At 40.7% G+C, this 21,829-nt stretch overlaps 2 protein-coding genes across 9 annotated transcripts in view; both read left to right on the forward strand.

The window, feature by feature from the left end:
* The window catches only part of LOC135554542 (mitochondrial Rho GTPase 1-A), a 38,048-nt gene extending 24,317 nt beyond the window's left edge, over window positions 1–13,731 (forward strand). For 4 of the 7 annotated variants that reach the window (XM_064986894.1, XM_064986897.1, XM_064986895.1 and 1 more), the window contains one exon: window positions 12,429–13,731. In XM_064986894.1, coding sequence (XP_064842966.1) covers window positions 12,429–12,546 — 118 coding nt within the window. In that variant the 3' untranslated portion in view covers window positions 12,547–13,731. Of the gene's footprint in view, window positions 1–8,061; window positions 9,651–9,785; window positions 9,918–12,428 lie in introns of those variants that run through there. The other 3 variants (XM_064986893.1, XM_064986892.1, XM_064986896.1) reach the window with 2 other exon arrangements.
* A 341-nt stretch (window positions 13,732–14,072) lies between these two features.
* LOC135554545 (serine/threonine-protein phosphatase 4 regulatory subunit 2-like) lies at window positions 14,073–20,502 on the forward strand. Of its 2 annotated transcripts, none has more exons than XM_064986901.1 (10): window positions 14,073–14,316; window positions 15,284–15,361; window positions 15,468–15,500; window positions 15,722–15,808; window positions 17,398–17,495; window positions 18,076–18,365; window positions 18,572–18,745; window positions 18,955–19,050; window positions 19,169–19,243; window positions 19,868–20,502. In XM_064986901.1, exons 1-10 carry the CDS (start codon window positions 14,254–14,256, stop codon window positions 20,011–20,013), a joined length of 1,140 nt encoding a protein of 379 aa, XP_064842973.1. In that variant the 5' UTR covers window positions 14,073–14,253; the 3' UTR covers window positions 20,014–20,502. The 2 variants fall into 2 exon arrangements, with proteins under 2 accessions (XP_064842973.1, XP_064842974.1); XM_064986902.1 differs by having other exon boundaries at window positions 19,871–20,502.
* Window positions 20,503–21,829: the final 1,327 nt, after the last annotated feature.

The raw sequence follows: 21,829 nt of genomic DNA on the forward strand, positions 1-21,829 counted from the left end.
TGTAAGGTAACATAATACTATAGGTCAGCTGTAAGGTAACATAATACTATAGGTCTGCTGTTAGGTAACATAATACTATAGGTCAGCTGTAAGGTAACATAATACTATAGGTCTGCTGTAAGGGAACATAATACTATAGGTCTGCTGTTAGGTAACATAATACTATAGGTCAGCTGTAAGGTAACATAATACTATAGGTCAGCTGTAAGGTAACATAATACTATAGGTCTGCTGTAAGGTAACATAATACTATAGGTCTGCTGTAAGGTAACATAATACTATAGGTCAGCTGTAAGTTAACATAATACTATAGGTCTGCTGTAAGGTAACATAATACTATAGGTCTGCTGTAAGGTAACATAATACTATAGGTCTGCTGTAAGGTAATATAATACTATAGGTCAGCTGTAAGGTAACATAATACTATAGGTCTGCTGTAAGGTAACATAATACTATAGGTCAGCTGTAAGGTAACATAATACTATAGGTCAGCTGTAAGGTAACATAATACTATAGGTCAGCTGTTAGGTAACATAATACTATAGGTCTGCTGTTAGGTAACATAATACTATAGGTCAGCTGTAAGGTAACATAATACTATAGGTCTGCTGTAAGGTAACATAATACTGTAAGGTAACATAATACTATAGGTCAGCTGTAAGGTAACATAATACTGTAAGGTAACATAATACTATAGGTCAGCTGTAAGGTAACATAATACTATAGGTCAGCTGTAAGGTAACATAATACTGTAAGGTAACATAATACTATAGGTCAGCTGTAAGGTAACATAATACTATAGGTCTGCTGTAAGGTAACATAATACTATAGGTCAGCTGTAAGGTAACATAATACTATAGGTCTGCTGTAAGGTAACATAATACTGTAAGGTAACATAATACTATAGGTCAGCTGTAAGGTAACATAATACTATAGGTCAGCTGTAAGGTAACATAATACTGTAAGGTAACATAATACTACAGGTCAGCTGTAAGGTAATATAATACTATAGGTCAGCTGTTAGGTAACATAATACTATAGGTCAGCTGTTAGGTAACATAATACTATAGGTCAGCTGTTAGGTAACATAATACTATAGGTCAGCTGTAAGGTAACATAATACTATAGGTCAGCTGTAAGGTAACATAATACTATAGGTCAGCTGTAAGGTAACATAATACTATAGGTCTGCTGTAAGGGAACATAATACTATAGGTCAGCTGTAAGGTAACATAATACTATAGGTCAGCTGTAAGGTAACATAATACTGTAAGGTAACATAATACTATAGGTCAGCTGTAAGGTAACATAATACTATAGGTCAGCTGTAAGGTAACATAATACTATAGGTCAGCTGTAAGGTAACATAATACTGTAAGGTAACATAATACTATAGGTCAGCTGTAAGGTAACATAATACTATAGGTCAGCTGTAAGGTAACATAATACTATAGGTCTGCTGTTAGGTAACATAATACTATAGGTCAGCTGTAAGGTAACATAATACTATAGGTCTGCTGTAAGGTAACATAATACTATAGGTCAGCTGTAAGGTAACATAATACTATAGGTCAGCTGTAAGGTAACATAATACTATAGGTCTGCTGTAAGGTAACATAATACTATAGGTCTGCTGTAAGGTAATATAATACTGTAGGTCAGCTGTAAGGTAACATAATACTATAGGTCAGCTGTAAGGTAATATAATACTATAGGTCTGCTGTAAGGTAACATAATACTATAGGTCTGCTGTAAGGTAACATAATACTATAGGTCAGCTGTAAGGTAACATAATACTATAGGTCAGCTGTAAGGTAACATAATACTATAGGTCTGCTGTAAGGGAACATAATACTGTCAGGTAACATAATACTATAGGTCTGCTGTAAGGTAACATAATACTATAGGTCAGCTGTTAGGTAACATAATACTATAGGTCAGCTGTAAGGTAATATAATACTGTAAGGTAACATAATACTATAGGTCTGCTGTTAGGTAACATAATACTATAGGTCAGCTGTAAGGTAATATAATACTGTAAGGTAACATAATACTATAGGTCAGCTGTAAGGTAATATAATACTATAGGTCTGCTGTAAGGTAATATAATACTATAGGTCAGCTGTAAGGGAACATAATACTATAGGTCTGCTGTAAGGTAACATAATACTATAGGTCAGCTGTAAGGTAACATAATACTATAGGTCAGCTGTAAGGTAACATAATACTGTAAGGGAACATAATACTATAGGTCAGCTGTAAGGTAATATAATACTGTAAGGTAACATAATACTATAGGTCTGCTGTTAGGTAACATAATACTATAGGTCAGCTGTAAGGTAATATAATACTATAGGTCTGCTGTAAGGTAACATAATACTATAGGTCAGCTGTAAGGTAACATAATACTATAGGTCAGCTGTAAGGTAACATAATACTGTAAGGTAACATAATACTATAGGTCAGCTGTAAGGTAACATAATACTGTAAGGTAACATAATACTATAGGTCAGCTGTAAGGTAATATAATACTATAGGTCTGCTGTAAGGTAACATAATACTATAGGTCAGCTGTAAGGTAACATAATACTATAGGTCAGCTGTAAGGTAACATAATACTGTAAGGTAACATAATACTATAGGTCTGCTGTAAGGTAACATAATACTATAGGTCAGCTGTAAGGTAACATAATACTATAGGTCAGCTGTTAGGTAACATAATACTATAGGTCAGCTGTAAGGTAACATAATACTATAGGTCAGCTGTAAGGTAACATAATACTGTAAGGGAACATAATACTATAGGTCAGCTGTAAGGTAACATAATACTATAGGTCTGCTGTAAGGTAACATAATACTATAGGTCTGCTGTAAGGTAACATAATACTATAGGTCTGCTGTAAGGTAATATAATACTGTAGGTCAGCTGTAAGGTAACATAATACTATAGGTCAGCTGTAAGGTAATATAATACTATAGGTCTGCTGTATGGTAACATAATACTATAGGTCTGCTGTAAGGTAATATAATACTGTAGGTCAGCTGTAAGGTAACATAATACTATAGGTCAGCTGTAAGGTAATATAATACTATAGGTCTGCTGTAAGGTAACATAATACTATAGGTCTGCTGTAAGGTAACATAATACTATAGGTCAGCTGTAAGGTAACATAATACTATAGGTCAGCTGTAAGGGAACATAATACTATAGGTCTGCTGTAAGGTAATATAATACTATAGGTCTGCTGTAAGGTAACATAATACTATAGGTCAGCTGTAAGGTAACATAATACTGTAAGGTAACATAATACTATAGGTCAGCTGTAAGGTAATATAATACTATAGGTCTGCTGTAAGGTAACATAATACTATAGGTCAGCTGTAAGGTAACATAATACTATAGGTCAGCTGTAAGGTAACATAATACTGTAAGGTAACATAATACTATAGGTCTGCTGTAAGGTAACATAATACTATAGGTCAGCTGTAAGGTAACATAATACTATAGGTCTGCTGTAAGGTAACATAATACTATAGGTCAGCTGTAAGGTAACATAATACTATAGGTCAGCTCTAAGGTAACATAATACTATAGGTCAGCTGTAAGGTAACATAATACTGTAAGGTAACATAATACTATAGGTCAGCTGTAAGGTAACATAATACTATAGGTCAGCTGTTAGGTAACATAATACTATAGGTCAGCTGTAAGGTAACATAATACTATAGGTCAGCTGTAAGGTAACATAATACTATAGGTCAGCTGTAAGGTAACATAATACTATAGGTCAGCTGTAAGGTAACATAATACTATAGGTCTGCTGTAAGGTAACATAATACTATAGGTCAGCTGTAAGGTAACATAATACTGTAGGTCAGCTGTAAGGTAACATAATACTATAGGTCAGCTGTAAGGTAACATAATACTATAGGTCAGCTGTAAGGTAACATAATACTATAGGTCAGCTGTAAGGTAACATAATACTATAGGTCAGCTGTAAGGTAACATAATACTATAGGTCAGCTGTAAGGTAACATAATACTATAGGTCTGCTGTAAGGTAACATAATACTATAGGTCTGCTGTAAGGTAACATAATACTGTAAAGTAACATAATACTATAGGTCAGCTGTAAGGTAACATAATACTGTAAGGTAACATAATACTATAGGTCAGCTGTAAGGTAACATAATACTATAGGTCAGCTGTAAGGTAACATAATACTATAGGTCAGCTGTAAGGTAACATAATACTATAGGTCTGCTGTAAGGTAATATAATACTGTAGGTCAGCTGTAAGGTAACATAATACTATAGGTCAGCTGTAAGGTAATATAATACTATAGGTCTGCTGTAAGGTAACATAATACTATAGGTCTGCTGTAAGCTAACATAATACTATAGGTCAGCTGTAAGGTAACATAATGATATAGGTCAGCTGTAAGGTAACATAATACTATAGGTCTGCTGTAAGGGAACATAATACTGTAAGGTAACATAATACTATAGGTCAGCTGTAAGGTAACATAATACTATAGGTCAGCTGTTAGGTAACATAATACTATAGGTCAGCTGTAAGGTAATATAATACTGTAAGGTAACATAATACTATAGGTCTGCTGTTAGGTAACATAATACTATAGGTCAGCTGTAAGGTAATATAATACTGTAAGGTAACATAATACTATAGGTCTGCTGTTAGGTAACATAATACTATAGGTCAGCTGTAAGGTAATATAATACTATAGGTCTGCTGTAAGGTAATATAATACTATAGGTCAGCTGTAAGGTAATATAATACTATAGGTCAGCTGTAAGGGAACATAATACTATAGGTCTGCTGTAAGGTAACATAATACTATAGGTCAGCTGTAAGGTAACATAATACTATAGGTCAGCTGTAAGGTAATATAATACTATAGGTCTGCTGTAAGGTAACATAATACTATAGGTCAGCTGTAAGGTAACATAATACTATAGGTCAGCTGTAAGGTAACATAATACTGTAAGGTAACATAATACTATAGGTCAGCTGTAAGGTAACATAATACTGTAAGGTAACATAATACTATAGGTCAGCTGTAAGGTAACATAATACTATAGGTCAGCTGTAAGGTAACATAATACTATAGGTCAGCTGTAAGGTAACATAATACTATAGGTCAGCTGTAAGGTAACATAATACTGTAGGTCAGCTGTAAGGTAACATAATACTATAGGTCAGCTGTAAGGTAACATATTACTATAGGTCAGCTGTAAGGTAACATAATACTATAGGTCAGCTGTAAGGTAACATAATACTGTAAGGTAACATAATACTATAGGTCAGCTGTAAGGTAACATAATACTATAGGTCAGCTGTTAGGTAACATAATACTATAGGTCAGCTGTAAGGTAATATAATACTGTAAGGGAACATAATACTATAGGTCAGCTGTAAGGTAATATAATACTATAGGTCAGCTGTAAGGTAACATAATACTATAGGTCTGCTGTAAGGTAACATAATACTATAGGTCTGCTGTTAGGTAACATAATACTATAGGTCAGCTGTAAGGTAATATAATACTATAGGTCAGCTGTAAGGGAACATAATACTATAGGTCAGCTGTAAGGTAATATAATACTATAGGTCTGCTGTAAGGTAATATAATACTATAGGTCTGCTGTAAGGTAATATAATACTATAGGTCTGCTGTAAGGTAATATAATACTATAGGTCTGCTGTAAGGTAATATAATACTATAGGTCTGCTGTAAGGTAACATAATACTATAGGTCTGCTGTAAGGTAACATAATACTATAGGTCAGCTGTAAGGGAACATAATACTGTAAGGTAACATAATACTATAGGTCAGCTGTAAGGTAATATAATACTGTAAGGGAACATAATACTATAGGTCAGCTGTAAGGTAACATAATACTATAGGTCAGCTGTAAGGTAACATAATACTATAGGTCAGCTGTAAGGTAATATAATACTATAGGTCAGCTGTAAGGGAACATAATACTATAGGTCAGCTGTAAGGTAATATAATACTATAGGTCTGCTGTAAGGTAATATAATACTATAGGTCTGCTGTAAGGTAATATAATACTATAGGTCTGCTGTAAGGTAATATAATACTATAGGTCTGCTGTAAGGTAACATAATACTATAGGTCAGCTGTAAGGGAACATAATACTATAGGTCAGCTGTAAGGTAACATAATACTATAGGTCAGCTGTAAGGTAATATAATACTATAGGTCTGCTGTAAGGTAACATAATACTATAGGTCTGCTGTAAGGTAACATAATACTATAGGTCAGCTGTAAGGGAACATAATACTATAGGTCAGCTGTAAGGTAACATAATACTATAGGTCAGCTGTAAGGTAACATAATACTATAGGTCTGCTGTAAGGTAACATAATACTATAGGTCAGCTGTTAGGTAACATAATACTATAGGTCAGCTGTAAGGTAATATAATACTGTAAGGTAACATAATACTATAGGTCAGCTGTAAGGTAATATAATACTATAGGTCAGCTGTAAGGTAACATAATACTGTAAGGTAACATAATACTGTAGGTCAGCTGTAAGGTAATATAATACTATAGGTCAGCTGTAAGGTAACATAATACTGTAAGGTAACATAATACTATAGGTCTGCTGTAAGGTAATATAATACTATAGGTCAGCTGTAAGGTGACATAATACTGTAAGGTAACATAATACTATAGGTCAGCTGTAAGGTAATATAATACTATAGGTCTGCTGTAAGGTAACATAATACTATAGGTCAGCTGTAAGGTAACATACTACTATAGGTCAGCTGTAAGGTAACATAATACTATAGGTCAGCTGTAAGGTAACATAATACTATAGGTCTGCTGTAAGGTAATATAATACTGTAAGGTAACATAATACTATAGGTCTGCTGTAAGGTAACATAATACTATAGGTCTGCTGTAAGGTAACAATACTATAGGTCAGCTGTAAGGTAACATAATACTATGAGGTGCTGTAATGTGATTGTGTGTCTTCCTCATCTCTGCTACAGCCTCACACAGCACTCCCGCTCTGCTCTCACCACCGTGACACAGCGCTTTACCCAATTATCTGCCACACTGCACCATCATCTAACACCTGTGGTGCTAGCCAGGGAGGTAACCGTGTGTTGTGGTCGACCCCACCGTGTGGTTGTGTTGCTTTCTGTTTGAGCCAGTCTGACCTGAAGATGCATGTGTGCAGTCTGTTGGCGATGGGTTGTGGGTAGATTACCCTCCTGTAGTCTATCATCAAGTAACTAATGCATGGATTTTTAAGATATAAAACATGTCGAAGTTACTTGGCAAGTCATTAATCTTTTGAGAGTTGAGCATACAAGTGGATGTTGAAGCCAACATGGCCATTTTGTTTAAGAATGGTGTTTCTGTCATGTTAAGTGGATATGCAAACTGTAAATCTGTACTAAAGACTAATTTGCATAGTGAGTGAGGGAGAAACGTCACCTTGCAGATCTTTCTGTTTTGGTTACATTTCGCCCCACTGGAGCTGTTGGTGACACTGAAAGCCTCATAGAAGTCAGCTTGGGTTGACTGGCTGGTTATTCTCCTCTTCACGAAAGTAGATGTTCATATTTGGTTCAAATGGCATTTTCTAAATGTCTATCTTTTTTAGTTTTCTTTGTCATTGAACTGTTTCCACCGCCAGATATGTGCATGGTTTGATTTCTATGATGATTTCAGTTTGATTGGTTGTGGAGTGATTCTCAATTCTTAAGTTTACACCCACAAGATACAGTTAGTCTATATAAGGTCCTATGTTAGGCCCTAAATTAATTCTCAAACGTGGCACATACTGCAGCCCTAGTGTTATCACAACCTAATTCATCTACACAGTTTATTAGACTCTTCTTTACAATCCTGCTTCTCTTGTGGTTGAAACTTTATTTTTTTACTAACAAAAACATTTTAATTTGTATGACAACAAATGTTTTTCTTCCACAAAGTGATTTTGCACTGTATGGATCACGTAATTTCATTGTGTTTCTGTTGTCTTGTTTTCATCCTATAGGTGTTCATACACACGTTTTTGGCTGCCCCTCTTTCTGTTACTGTTGCATGTGTTTACTTCTTGTTAGTGCATGTACCGTCTGTCTGTCTGTCTCGCCGCTGTCTGTCTGTCTCTCGCCGCTGTCTGTCTGTCTCTCGCCGCTGTCTGTCTGTCTGTCTCTCGCCGCTGTCTGTCTGTCTGTCTCTCGCCGCTGTCTGTCTGTCTCTCGCCGCTGTCTGTCTGTCTGGCCGCTGTCTGTCTGGCCGCTGTCTGTCTGTCTGTCTCTCGCCGCTGTCTGTCTGTCTCTCGCTGCTGTCTGTCTGGCCTCTGTTTGTCTGTCTCTCGTCACTGTCTGTCTGTCTGTCTCTCGTCACTGTCTGTCTGTCTGTCTCTCGTCACTGTCTGTCTGTCTGTCTCTCGCCGCTGTCTGTCTGTCTCTCGCCGCTGTCTGTCTGTCTCTCGCCGCTGTCTGTCTGTCTGTCTCTCGCCGCTGTCTGTCTGTCTGTCTCTCGCCGCTGTCTGTCTCAACGCTGTCTGTCTGTCTCTGCAATTCCAGTACTCGGGGGGCCTGACTGGTGTCACACTTTTCTCCATCCCTAGCAAACACAGCTGATTTAAACTAATTACATTCTGAACTGAAGATCATGTTTATGTGATTATTGGAGTCGGGGGTGTTAGCTGGGACTGGGGAAAAAGTGTGCCATCAATCAGACCCCGGGGACTGGCCTGGTCTAGACGCTGTCTGTCTCATCTTCCAATAGGCTTGCCTTGGTCTTCAGCTCACCACTGCCCCCCTATGGACGGCTATGCATAGGCTCCACTCAAATCAGCAGTCTGTTTTGAGCATTGGGAAGTATGGGAACTAGCCTAGTGCTTGGGGTTTGAGTGTGTGTGGTTTATGATGTGCAGGGTTTGGATGGCTTGTGGTGGCTCACCATTGAAGGGTTGACATTTCATTGTGCTTATATATGCTTGTACAATAGAGTGTGTGTTGTGTGAGAGTGTAGATTACTGTATGTATTGCTATGGTTTGGGAGGGTTACAATGGTTCCTAGTAAGTTTACAATGGCTTCTGTGGACCCAGGCATGCCTGTTATAACACTATTGTGTTACATGCTAACTCCTTTGTCAATGCCTGTTTAACCTTGGGAGAAGAGAATTAACGCACCAGAAATGGCATTCCACTAATACAGAAGTTATGGAAGGCGGTCACACCACATTGACTAGCTGAGATACTATAGTATTTAACACCTAATTGGTTTGAATCTTCGCTGTTTTTGGTTTATCTCAAATATTTATATATATTTATATCTCATGTAATGACTCAAAGTAGCCTATTTCAACAAATTCGGAGAACAAACTGAAGTATTTTCTAACCCTGTATCTTCATCAATCTTATGATTGAAGCCTGTCTTTTATTTGGCTGGCATTTTGCCAACTCCGCCACCGCATTGGACAAGATTTTTTAGCTGCAAGGTGTGGTGTGTGACCAGGTGTGGTGTGTGACCAGGTGTGGTGTGCTGTGGGGTGAGTTCTGCGGTGGTGTCATGTCCCGTTGTGTGTGGGGTTGGCGTTGAACTGCCCTACTGTGTGCACGTGTGTGTGTGTGTGTGTGTGTGTGTGTGTGTGTGTGTGTGTGTGTGTGTGTGTGTGTGTGTGTGTGTGTGTGTGTGTGTGTGTGTGTGTGTGTGTGTGTGTGTGTGTGTGTGTGTGTGTGTGTGTGTGTGTGTGTGTGTGTACACAAGGTTACATGATGTTGGAGCCTATCTCTTGGCTGACGAGGAGTGCAGTCTGATCCAGCAGGTTCACGCCATCAGTAATGTAGAGGAGTCTATCTACATGGAGTCTTCTGTCCAGCCCTATGGGCCCCAGGCCAGGTAAAACACAGCATGGAGACTTCTGTCCAGCCCTATGGGCCCCAGGCCAGGTAAAACACAGCATGGAGTCTTCTGTTCAGCCCTATGGGCCCCAGGCCAGGTAAAACACAGCATAGAGTCTTCTGTCTAGTCCTATGGGCCCCAGGCCAGGTAAAACACAGCATGGAGTCTTCTGTCTAGTCCTATGGGCCCCAGGCCAGGTAAAACACAGCATGGAGTCTTCTGTCTAGTCCTATGGGCCCCAGGCCAGGTAAAACACAGCATGGAGGCTTCTGTCTAGTCCTATGGGCCCCAGGCCAGGTAAAACACAGCATGGAGGCTTCTGTCTAGTCCTATGGGCCCCAGGCCAGGTAAAACACAGCATGGAGGCTTCTGTCTAGTCCTATGGGCCCCAGGCCAGGTAAAACACAGCATGGAGGCTTCTGTCTAGTCCTATGGGCCCCAGGCCAAGTAAAACACAGCATAGAGTCTTCTATCTAGTCCTATGGGCCCCAGGCCAGGTAAAACACAGCATGGAGTCTTCTATCTAGTCCTATGGGCCCCAGGCCAGGTAAAACACAGCATAGAGTCTTCTATCTAGTCCTATGGGCCCCAGGCCAGGTAAAACACAGCATGGAGGCTTATGTCTAGTCCTATGGGCCCCAGGCCAGGTAAAACACAGCATGGAGGCTTCTTTCTAGTCCTATGGGCCCCAGGCCAGGTAAAACACAGCATGGAGTCTTCTGTCTAGTCCTATGGGCCCCAGGCCAGATAAAACATAGCATGGAGTCTTTTGTCTAGTCCTATGGGCCCCAGGCCAGATAAAACACAGCATAGAGTCTTCTGTCTAGTCTTATCGGCCCCAGGCCAGGTAAAACACAGCATGGAGTCTTCTGTCTAGTCTTATGGGCCCCAGGCCTGGTAAAACACAGCATGGAGTCTTCTGTCTAGTCTTATGGGCCCCAGGCCAGGTAAAACACAGCATCTGACAAACTGGGGGCTAAGGGACAGCTGTTTGTCACTGGCTGGGTAGATGCAGGTATGGTGGGCGTTGATGTAGCAACGGCAAGCACTGTTGGGGGAGGAGATTGCTGTAGGCTCTGTTGTTATATGAAGAGGAGATTATAATGAAGGCTACAGACATAACGAGCTACATCTAAGTACTTTGGCCTCAACCTTTAATAAACAACAGCCTGTGATCTGTTTTCACCCAGTGTACCTGATGGAACTCACTGACTACCTTTTTAATGGGCATCTATCATTACTTTTGAAGGTACCGGTCGATGCCTTAGTCCCACAAATAGCTGGTTGGTCTGGTTTGTGTGTGGCTGCTTGCTGAATAAGCATTGTTGTGCAGTATGCTGCTGGGAGGAAGGTATTTCTCTTCCTCTGAGGTACATGTCATGGTTAAGCAGGATGGCAGTTGTCTATCTAATGGACTCTTCCTGCTAAACCTGCTTGAATGGGTTAGGGTTTCTGCTGCTGTGAAGATTAATGGGTTGTTGAGCTGTGTGTGTGTGTGTGTGTGTGTGTGTGTGTGTGTGAGAAAGAATATATGTGTGAGAGAAATAATTGTGTGTGTGTGTGTGTGTGTGAGAGAGAAGGGAGATCATGTAAGTGTGAACAAGAGAATGTGTGTTTGGCAATTTATAAGTTAGAGCTTTCTGCTAACCTCTGCACTTCAGAAATTCCTCTCGCTTCTAGAGCCTCTCCTTCTCCCCCTCTCCTTTCCCTCCCCTCTCAGCCTCCTGTCTTCCCTCCATGTTGTTGTCTCATACTGTTAGTACTGTATGTTATAGCCAGGGTTGTGCTCAGTGGACCTAGAAACTGAGGCACTATATTCAATCAGTACAATCAAAATGCTTATTCATTTCCACCTCGTGTACCTATTGAATGTGACCCGGACTTAGGGCTTTTCTCTTGTTTCTGTTTCCCTAGCAGAACCTCCTCCCCATCCCTCACTCTTTCTGTCCATAGCCAATACTTTCCTCGCCTTTTAGGTTTCACCCAATAAATAGGAGTTATTGTCAGATTGACCAAACAAATCTAATGTTCCAGTAACAGCCACTCACATGTTAGTGTATGCGGTACTGTTCGCAACACAAACTTAGCCTGGTTAAACTAGCCTGAACGCTGAACTCCCCATTCTAGGGAAGTGAAACAATGGTGAGCGCAGCGTTCAGTCTGGTTTAACCAGGCTATCACAGACTAGCTCATTTTCAGAAGACAGTTTAACTAGGCTGTCTTCTGAAAATGAGCTAGTCTGTGATAGCCTGGTTAAACAGGATATACTAACTCATTTTCAGAAGACAGTATATCATGTGAAGAGGTTGTATTGGTACTACAACATTGGTACTATCGAACAGTTGGACTGTACCTCTGTTTTTGTAGAGATTTGTTTAGGAAGCTCAGAGAACATGACTTTGGTTTATCATTTGTCAACATGTCCTCATGTGATTTGGAAACGAGGCTGTATTGTTGTATTCATTTCTTTCTCCCCCCACTCCCTCTCTTTCTCCCCCCTCTTCTCAGGCACATGGCTCAGGCAGACCTGAAGAGCTCTACGTTTTGGCTAAGGGCAAGCGTGGGGGCAACTGTGTTTGCAGTCCTGGGCTTCGCTATGTACAGAGCTATCCTCAAACAACGATGATCAAGACAGACACAGGATGCATGAGATGACCCTTGACCTGCCCTTTGACCCGTCATCCCCTCCCTGAAAGAAAACATGACCTCCAACATCCCACAATCCTCTGCTCCCCTTCCCCAAAAAAGAGACAACAACTGAATGAAACGGAACTTCCAGCCCATCTGAACCAGCCCTGATCCCACATCCACCCTACCGGAGAAGGAACAAACCGGAGAAACCATAGATTGATTTTATATATTTGAAACAGAGAAAAAAACTTGTTTTTTGTTTTTCTTTGGGGGAAAAATATGTCACCACAAACTCACATTGTTTTTTGAACACCATCTAATCAATCTACTGCAGGCATTCTGGTATCGTGTGATCTGGTCGAGTCTTGGGTTTTTTTCTTCTCCAGGTCAGACAGTAGTAGTTGCTGGTTGTTTTTACATCTGTGGAGAACCCGGCCTTTTTTCTCAGGTCAGTATTATAGCTAGCTGGTTTGACCCCCAGAGCCCAGGAGAAAGCAAAGGAGGCAGCCCCATACAACTCACTACAAAAGGGACTGAAAATATTTGTTTATAGATGTGTGTGTGTGTATATATAAATATATATATTTGCTCGGGTACTTAGAGAAATACCCAACCAGATTATGGCGTGAACAAAGCTTGCCAGAAACAAAGCATTCAGTTCTGTAACACCTCAACAGTGAGCCTACAGGAAGAGCTGCAAAGTGAAAAAGCCATTTTTAACGTTGAAAAGGTCATGGGTTTCGTGCACGCGTTTCAATTGCTATTAATTTATTAACCTGTTTTCTTTGGTTTATCAGTTTGGAATGGTTTGTTCAGCATTGCATGAAACAGACTCACTTCAAGAGGATAATGCATTCATTTCCCATGTGTTTTTGTATATCTAGTATTATCAAAGCCGTTATTAATAATGACATCCATCCTTCACTAACTCTGAAAGACAAAAGACTACAACATTATCATGACTGCTTCTTCCTCGACTTGTTTTATTTTCCTGTTTTTAAAATTCTTTTTTCCTTTCATATTCTGATTGTATTTGTATGTTCCACTGTTCTGCCTCCAGATTACACTATGTTATTAACAGCCATGCAGTGCACCTCTGACTCCCTCCTTGGACCATGGACGGAACTGTTTATTCTCATTGACTTTTCCAACATTTACAATAAAGAACTGTGTGATCTGATACAGGTGTCTGCAATATGATTTGATACATTCATATAACATACACATTATCGCCCCTCAAAATATTCCCCATCTTTTAGCAGTGTCAGAACAGTGTGTAAATGTTGGAGTCATCTGATTTCTTAAAATCCACCATACTTACATTTTCATTGTACAACATGTCACGAAGTGTAGCCTGCTTTTACTAACATTGAATCCTTTGAAGAATAATGTTGTCTTCATTGAGCTCAACATTCTCAGTGGACAAACACCTCAAATGTGGGTACATATAATGGCTAAGCAGGCGCGTATAGTTCAACACACACAGTCAACTTGACCTTAATATCCCATACGTTTCTATACCGAGTGACTGAAGACAAACATGGGGACAAACAAGCATTTTGTGTGTCAGAATGGAGAAGTGGGCAGGTGATGAAGCCAGTGATATCCCAGTTCTCAGTGAAAGGGGGAAGTCACCCATCGACTAGTGATTCTGAACAAGAACTAATAACAGGATTTAGTGTAAGTGTTAACTTCTGAAACGATGTCAACTGAGAGGCAACCGCTGCTTTTCGAGGGCTTCCTGAAGAAAAGGAAAGATACAATGGTAAGACAAAGCTCTCAAATATGTAGACACAATTGTCACATTAACAGCTCAACAGCTCAAAGTTTACTTGGTAGTTGTTGGGGAATTGTTAGATATTACTGCACTGTCTGAACTAGAAGCACAAGCATTTCGCTACACTCAAATTAACATCTGCTAACCACGTTTATGGGACCAATAACATTTGATTTGATGCGTTGATGAATACTTACAAGTGATCGCTTTTCCAATATTTTTGTCAACTGCTTTCTATTTATGCCAATATATTCCATACTACTGTGTTTTACTCTGTTATTTCCAGTCAGTCATGGTTTGTATCCAGAATCAGGTCTTCACTATCTGGAGGGACACTGAGTCTGTGTTTTACTCTGTTATTGCCAGTCAGTCATGGTTTGTATCCAGAATCAGGTCTTCACTATCTGGAGGGACACTGAGTCTGTGTTTTACTCTGTTATTGCCAGTCAGTCATGGTTTGTATCCAGAATCAGGTCTTCACTATCTGGAGGGACACTGAGTCTGTGTTTTACTCTGTTATTGCCAGTCAGTCATGGTTTGTATCCAGAATCAGGTCTTCACTATCTGGAGGGACACTGAGTCTGTGTTTTACTCTGTTATTGCCAGTCAGTCATGGTTTGTATCCAGAATCAGGTCTTCACTATCTGGAGGGACACTGAGACTGTGTTTTACTCTGTTATTGCCAGTCAGTCATGGTTTGTATCCAGAATCAGGTCTTCACTATCTGGAGGGACACTGAGTCTGTGTTTTACTCTGTTATTGCCAGTCAGTCATGGTTTGTATCCAGAATCAGGTCTTCACTATCTGGAGGGACACTGAGTCTGTGTTTTACTCTGTTATTGCCAGTCAGTCATGGTTTTTATCCAGAATCAGGTCTTCACTATCTGGAAGGACACTGAGTCTGTAGGGACACTGAGTCTGTAGGGACACTGAGTCTGTGTTTTTTCTCTTTTAGAAAATGAAGTGGTCAACCTATTGGTTCAGGCTCCAAAACACAACATTATTCTTCTACACTAAGAAACATGGGAGTGCTGTGAGTATCAGCTGTGAGAAGTCCTCCAACGTTTTCAGGGGAAGTTGAATGTTATTTACACTGTTCAAAGTAGTAATAGTCTTCTGATCTTCTCTGTCCCCCACAGTCACACCTAAGAGGCCTGTACTACATCTACACTGTAAGTCAAACTGATTTGATTTGATTTGGTCTGAAAGCCTTCCTGGTCCTTCTAGCCGGACAGACAGGAACAATTGCCCTGGACTTTGTTATACTTTCCCTTGTGTTCAATGAGCATTACCCACTATTCCATATGCCCTAGTTACAGCTGCTTAATAGTATACTATTTACAAGTATGTATAGCACTTTATGTCTGAAATAGAAGTGTTGTTGTTGGGTCAGGTGCAGTCTGTGCGTGAGATCCAGAGGGAGAAGCATAAGCACTACGTGTTTGAAATCACCATGAAGAATGGGAAGAGGAAAGTACTGGTGAGTCACACAGACAGCTCTACTCCCACTTCAGGTGTACAGAACCGTATGGTGAAGAATGGGAAGAGGAAAGTACTGGTGAGTCACACAGACAGCTCTACTCCCACTTCAGGTGTACAGAACCGTATGGTGAAGAATGGGAAGAGGAAAGTACTGGTGAGTCACACAGACAGCTCTACTCCCACTTCAGGTGTACAGAACCGTGTGGTGAAGAATGGGAAGAGGAAAGTACTGGTGAGTCACACAGACAGCTCTACTCCCACTTCAGGTGTACAGAACCGTGTGGTGAAGAATGGGAAGAGGAAAGTACTGGTGAGTCACACAGACAGCTCTACTCCCACTTCAGGTGTACAGACACGTCTGGTGAAGAATGGGAAGAGGAAAGTACTGGTGAGTCACACAGACAGCTCTACTCCCACTTCAGGTGTACAGACACGTCTGGTGAAGAATGGGAAGAGGAAAGTACTGGTGAGTCACACAGACAGCTCTACTCCCACTTCAGGTGTACAGAACCGTGTGGTGAAGAATGGGAAGAGGAAAGTACTGGTGAGTCACACAGACAGCTCTACTCCCACTTCAGGTGTACAGACACGTCTGGTGAAGAATGGGAAGAGGAAAGTACTGGTGAGTCACACAGACAGCTCTACTCCCACTTCAGGTGTACAGAACCGTGTGGTGAAGAATGGGAAGAGGAAAGTAGTGGTGAGTCACACAGACAGCTCTACTCCCACTTCAGGTGTACAGACACGTCTGGTGAAGAATGGGAAGAGGAAAGTACTGGTGAGTCACACAGACAGCTCTACTCCCACTTCAGGTGTACAGACACGTCTGGTGAAGAATGGGAAGAGGAAAGTACTGGTGAGTCACACAGACAGCTCTACTCCCACTTCAGGTGTACAGAACCGTGTGGTGAAGAATGGGAAGAGGAAAGTACTGGTGAGTCACACAGACAGCTCTACTCCCACTTCAGGTGTACAGACACGTCTGGTGAAGAATGGGAAGAGGAAAGTACTGGTGAGTCACACAGACAGCTCTACTCCCACTTCAGGTGTACAGAACCGTTGGTGTGGGCTGTGCAGGCTGCCCTGTTGTTTCAGGATGTGGTCTGTTACTAGTGTCACTACAGAACCGTGTGGGCGGCGATGCCTGTGTAGGTTTAACATGTTGTTTCAGGATGTGGTCTATTACTGTCACTTCATACTCACTGATGGGAATTTCCCAAATGAAAGTACCATGTGAAGAAGCTGTCCATTGTTCAGAAAGATCAATTCAGCTGTATTAAAATATTTTATCAGCTGTTTACATTTTAGTCATTTAGCATAGCAGACACTCTTATCCAGAGCAATTAGGGTTAGGTGCTTCACACCTAGGACCTAGTCATCTTGGGGAATAGAACCAGAGGCCTTTTGGTTATTAACCCAACACTCTTAACCACTAGGCGAACTGCTACCCAGCTGTGTTCTACAGTACTTGGATTAAAGCTTAAAGTCATTTAACACTTCCTCTAACAACTAAGGATGATCTTTTTAACTCAGACTGTAACAATGTACTAAATTCATCCCTGCTACCCCCTGACCATGTGTCTGCAGGCTGCGGAGACAGGGGATCTGAGGAGGGAGTGGATTGGTCAGCTGTGGAGGGCCATGCATCTCTCAGGCCCAGGGGGTACAGACCCAGGCTGCATACGGTAACAGAAAGCTCAGGATTATTGAAACACTACTGCACTGTTTGTCATTACATTACACTGTAGTCATTTATCAGGAGCTCATACCTAGAACGACTTCCAAAAGGTTCATTCAAATTAGGATAAATAACCTATGAGCATCGTAAGTTAAACCTTCAAAAATAACTGTTTGTAACAATCACAGTGCTAGAATAGATTAAATCTGTGCAGGTGTATTTGAAGCCTGAAACTACTATATAGATATGGGAGGATTTGCTATGCAGGCAGCACAGGAGGTTGGTGCCACCTTCATTGTGGAGGACGGGCTCATGGTAATGGTCGGAGTGGAATTTGTGGAATGGTATCAAACACATGGTTTCCGTTCCAGCCATTATTATGAGCCGTCCTCCCCTCAGCAGCCTCCAGTTGGAGACAGTGCCTAAGCAACAGCTGTCTAAGATAATGCTTTATGTATTCCCGGTGAGCATTTGAGTGCCTTGGAATGCATTATCTGCAAAAATGTTGGTTTAATAAAATATAGTGGGAAACATTAGTTTTATTTCTGTCCATATGAGTGTTGCCTGTCCATCTGTTTTGTCTCCAGACAACAGGATGTGAGGTCTGATGACCTGAAGGCCAGAGGTCGCTTCAGCACCTATAACAGCTCAGAATGTGACAGCATGACGGAACCACTGGGGGTTCATCGACCCCTCTCTGCACCCCTCAACCCTTCCACCCCTGACCAAGACCTAGACCAGGGACACAGGATTACCAACTGCCTCTCTGGCCCCCTCACACCTGACCAAAATCTGGGGCACAGGGCTACCCTCTCTCTCTCCCTCACTGATGAGCTCAGTAATGAGGAAGCCATATGCCAGAACACCATCTCACATTGTAAGTAGAGCATCAATCCTCTGTAAACTCAGCAAACTTAAGTGGAAATATGTTTGTTTTTTTCATTCACATTTGCTGTGGTTTGGTTGTCTAGTGGAAAGAGGAAATGGGCACGTTGTGGCATTTAATGCTTTGGTGGTGAGGTGGGGAGCCAAGCTGTATCTTCAGCTCTGAAATATGGCAACATCTTTTCATTGTAATTTCAGATGGAGAGGAGGATGAAGACAGTGTCCATAGATTTAGAAGGAGATGTGAGGAGGAGAGAGATGAAGAAGAGGAGGAAGACAGTGTCCATAGATTTAGAAGGAGATGTGAGGAGGAGAGAGATGAAGAAGAGGAGGAAGAGGATCAGTATGACATTCTACCAGCCCCCCGGAACTGTGAGTACGACCCTCATGGTCACATCAGTGTGTCATTATACGTCATAAATCAATAAATTATCCATCATAAATGTCATAAATACTTCAATTTTGGTGACCACTGTATATTATACAAAATACAAGTAGATATCATATTACATGATAATGACTTATGTTAATGGTCTGTGTTTGATAAATGACCAAAAACCTACCTGCTATTTCCTCTGTAGCTGAGTATCACATCAACCAATCAGATGAAGACTTGACTGACGGAGAGGACCTCTATGACTTCCCACTGTCCAATAGGAGGGCAAGTGACCGCCAAGGTGAGATTATGAAAATGTTTATTTTTCAATTTATTGGGTTTTAAATTAATTCAATATTTTTCATTTGTTTACCAGCAAATTAAAGTGTATTTGGGTTTATTTTCATGTTCTATCTCAGATTATAGCGAGATGACAGAGAGCATCTATGACGTCCCCAGTTCCCTAATGAGGAAAATGTCTGAACACACACTTGGTGAGTATGACAGCAGCATTCTAGTTCTAATTCGCTTTTCATACATTTCTGTTTTCTGCTAATTTTATAGACACACCAATGTAAGGGCCCTTTCAATCTATATCCTTGAATATCACGGTGTAAAGGTCATTTACGATTTTAGTTTTTATTTAACCTTTATTTAACAAGGCAAGTCAGTTAAGAACAAATTCTTATTTACAATGACGGCCTACCCGGCCAAACCCGGACGACGCTGGGACAATTGCGCACCGCCTATTGGACTCCCAATCACGGCCAGATGTGAAGCAGCCTGGATTCAAACCAGGGACTTCAGTGACGCCTCTTGCACTGAGATGCAGTGCCTTAGACAGTTGAGCCGACATATGCAGCATTTGCCGTGAATGCTGTCTCCGCTAAGAAACATTGCCTTTAAATGTAAATCACGCTGTAAAGCTGAACTCCCGCGATACGGATTGAAAAGAGCCCTAACATATCCTGAGAATGGTATACTTTTATTTAAAGGAATGTGTAGAACCAGAAGCAAAGTACACACTATTTCCCCCCTATCTACCCCATGAAAATCCTAACCAGACTCATCATCAGTATTAACAAAAACACGCACGTCTTTATCCCTCACTCTCATAGCAGAGCCTTACCCTGGAGGTGAGATACTGGTGGAGGACAGGGGCCTCCTGGATGACATGATGGCCAGTCTGGGTGGAGGGACGGTGGGCTGGATAACAGGTGCTTCTACTGTGGAGCCCTACGGGCTGGCTCATCATGGCTCTTAGGACTGGTATATAGTATAGACTCTGGATAATATAGACTGAATGAGTTTTCCTCATTAAAATTGTTCTATAAAGCTTGACGCATTCTGTTAGAGATTTAAATATGTTTACATTTTATGAAAAAAAATCTAATTTGTCATGATATTCTATTCTATTGACTTCTCTTTTAATACAATCTACTGTCAAGGAAATACCATATTAAATAACTAACTTTATACTGTCAAAGTGTTCCACTTAGTATATAATGTCAGGAGAGAGGTACTATAGTATTCAGGCAGACCCTATCCTTCTTTTTTAGGAGGTAGATCAGCTTTAATACTGCAGATACATTGTGGCTTCTATCAATGTAATTGTCTGCATCATTTCCAATCACACATGTATATTTTTTGTAAATATATAGAGTATATATTATTTTAAATATGTTTTGCTTCTTTATTATTTTCCCCTAACCCTACCACCCTTCCCTTAATTGGAGTAAACAAATGAAATAGATTTGACTTCTTTATTATTTTCCCCTTACCCAACACTACTTAGGCTTCCACTTCCAGGTTATACATACTACATACATTTAATGGAAAATATATTTTACATTAGTTATCTTCTGTTTGTTTTTAGTCCCAGCCTTCAGCTACCATCAACCCCTCCCATCTACAGTGAGGGAAAAAAAGTATTTGATCCCCTGCTGATTTTGTACATTTGCCCACTGACAAAGAAATGATCAGTCTATAATTTTAATGGTAGGTTTATTTGAACAGTGTTTGAACAAAAATCCAGAAAAACACATGTCAAAAATGTTATAAATTGATTTGCATTTTAATGAGGGAAATAAGTATTTGACCCCTCTGCAAAACATGACTTAGTACTTGGTGGCAAAACCCTTGTTGGCAATCACAGAGGTCAGATGTTTCTTGTAGTTGTCCACCAGGTTTGCACACATCTCAGGAGGGATTTTGTCCCACTCCTCTTTGCAGATCTTCTCCAAGTCATTAAGGTTTCGAGGCTGACGTTTGGCAACTCAAACCTTCAGCTTCCTCCACAGATGTTCTATGGGATTGAGGTCTGGAGACTGGCTAGGCCACTCCAGGACCTTAATGTGCTTCTTCTTGAGCCACTCCTTTGTTGCCTTGGCTGTGTGTTTTGGGTCATTATCATGCTGGAATACCCATCCACGACCCATTTTCAATGCCCTGGCTGAGGGAAGGAGCTTCTCACCCAAGATTTGAGTTGTCCTGTCCCCTTAGCAGAAAAACACCCCCAAAGCATAATGTTTCCACCTCCATATTTGGCGGTGGGGATAGTGTTCTTGGGGTCATAGGTAGCATTCCTTTTCCTCCAAACACGGCGACTTCAGTTGATGCCAAAGAGCTCCATTTTGGTCTCATCTGACCACAACACTTTCACCCAGTTGTCCTCTGAATCATTCAGATGTTCATTGGCAAACTTCAGATGGGCATGTATATGTGCTTTCTTGAGCAGGGGGACCTTGCAGGGGCTGCAGGATTTCAGTCCTTCACGGCGTAGTGTGTTACCAATTGTTTTCTTGGTGACTATGGTCCCAGCTGCCTTGAGATCATTGACAAGATCCTCCCGTGTAATTCTGGGCTGATTCCTCACTGTTCTCATGATCATTGCAACTCCACGAGGTGAGATCTTGCATGGAGCCCCAGGCCGAGGGAGATTGACAGTTCTTTTGTGTTTCTTCCATTTGCGAATAATCGCACCAACTGTTGTCACCTTCTCACCAAGCTGCTAGGCAATGGTCTTGTAGCCCATTCCAGCCTTGTGTAGGTCTACAATATTGTCTCTGACATCCTTGGAG

The sequence above is a fragment of the Oncorhynchus masou genome, chromosome 14, assembly GCF_036934945.1.
Source record: "Oncorhynchus masou masou isolate Uvic2021 chromosome 14, UVic_Omas_1.1, whole genome shotgun sequence".
Lineage (NCBI taxonomy): Eukaryota > Metazoa > Chordata > Actinopteri > Salmoniformes > Salmonidae > Oncorhynchus > Oncorhynchus masou.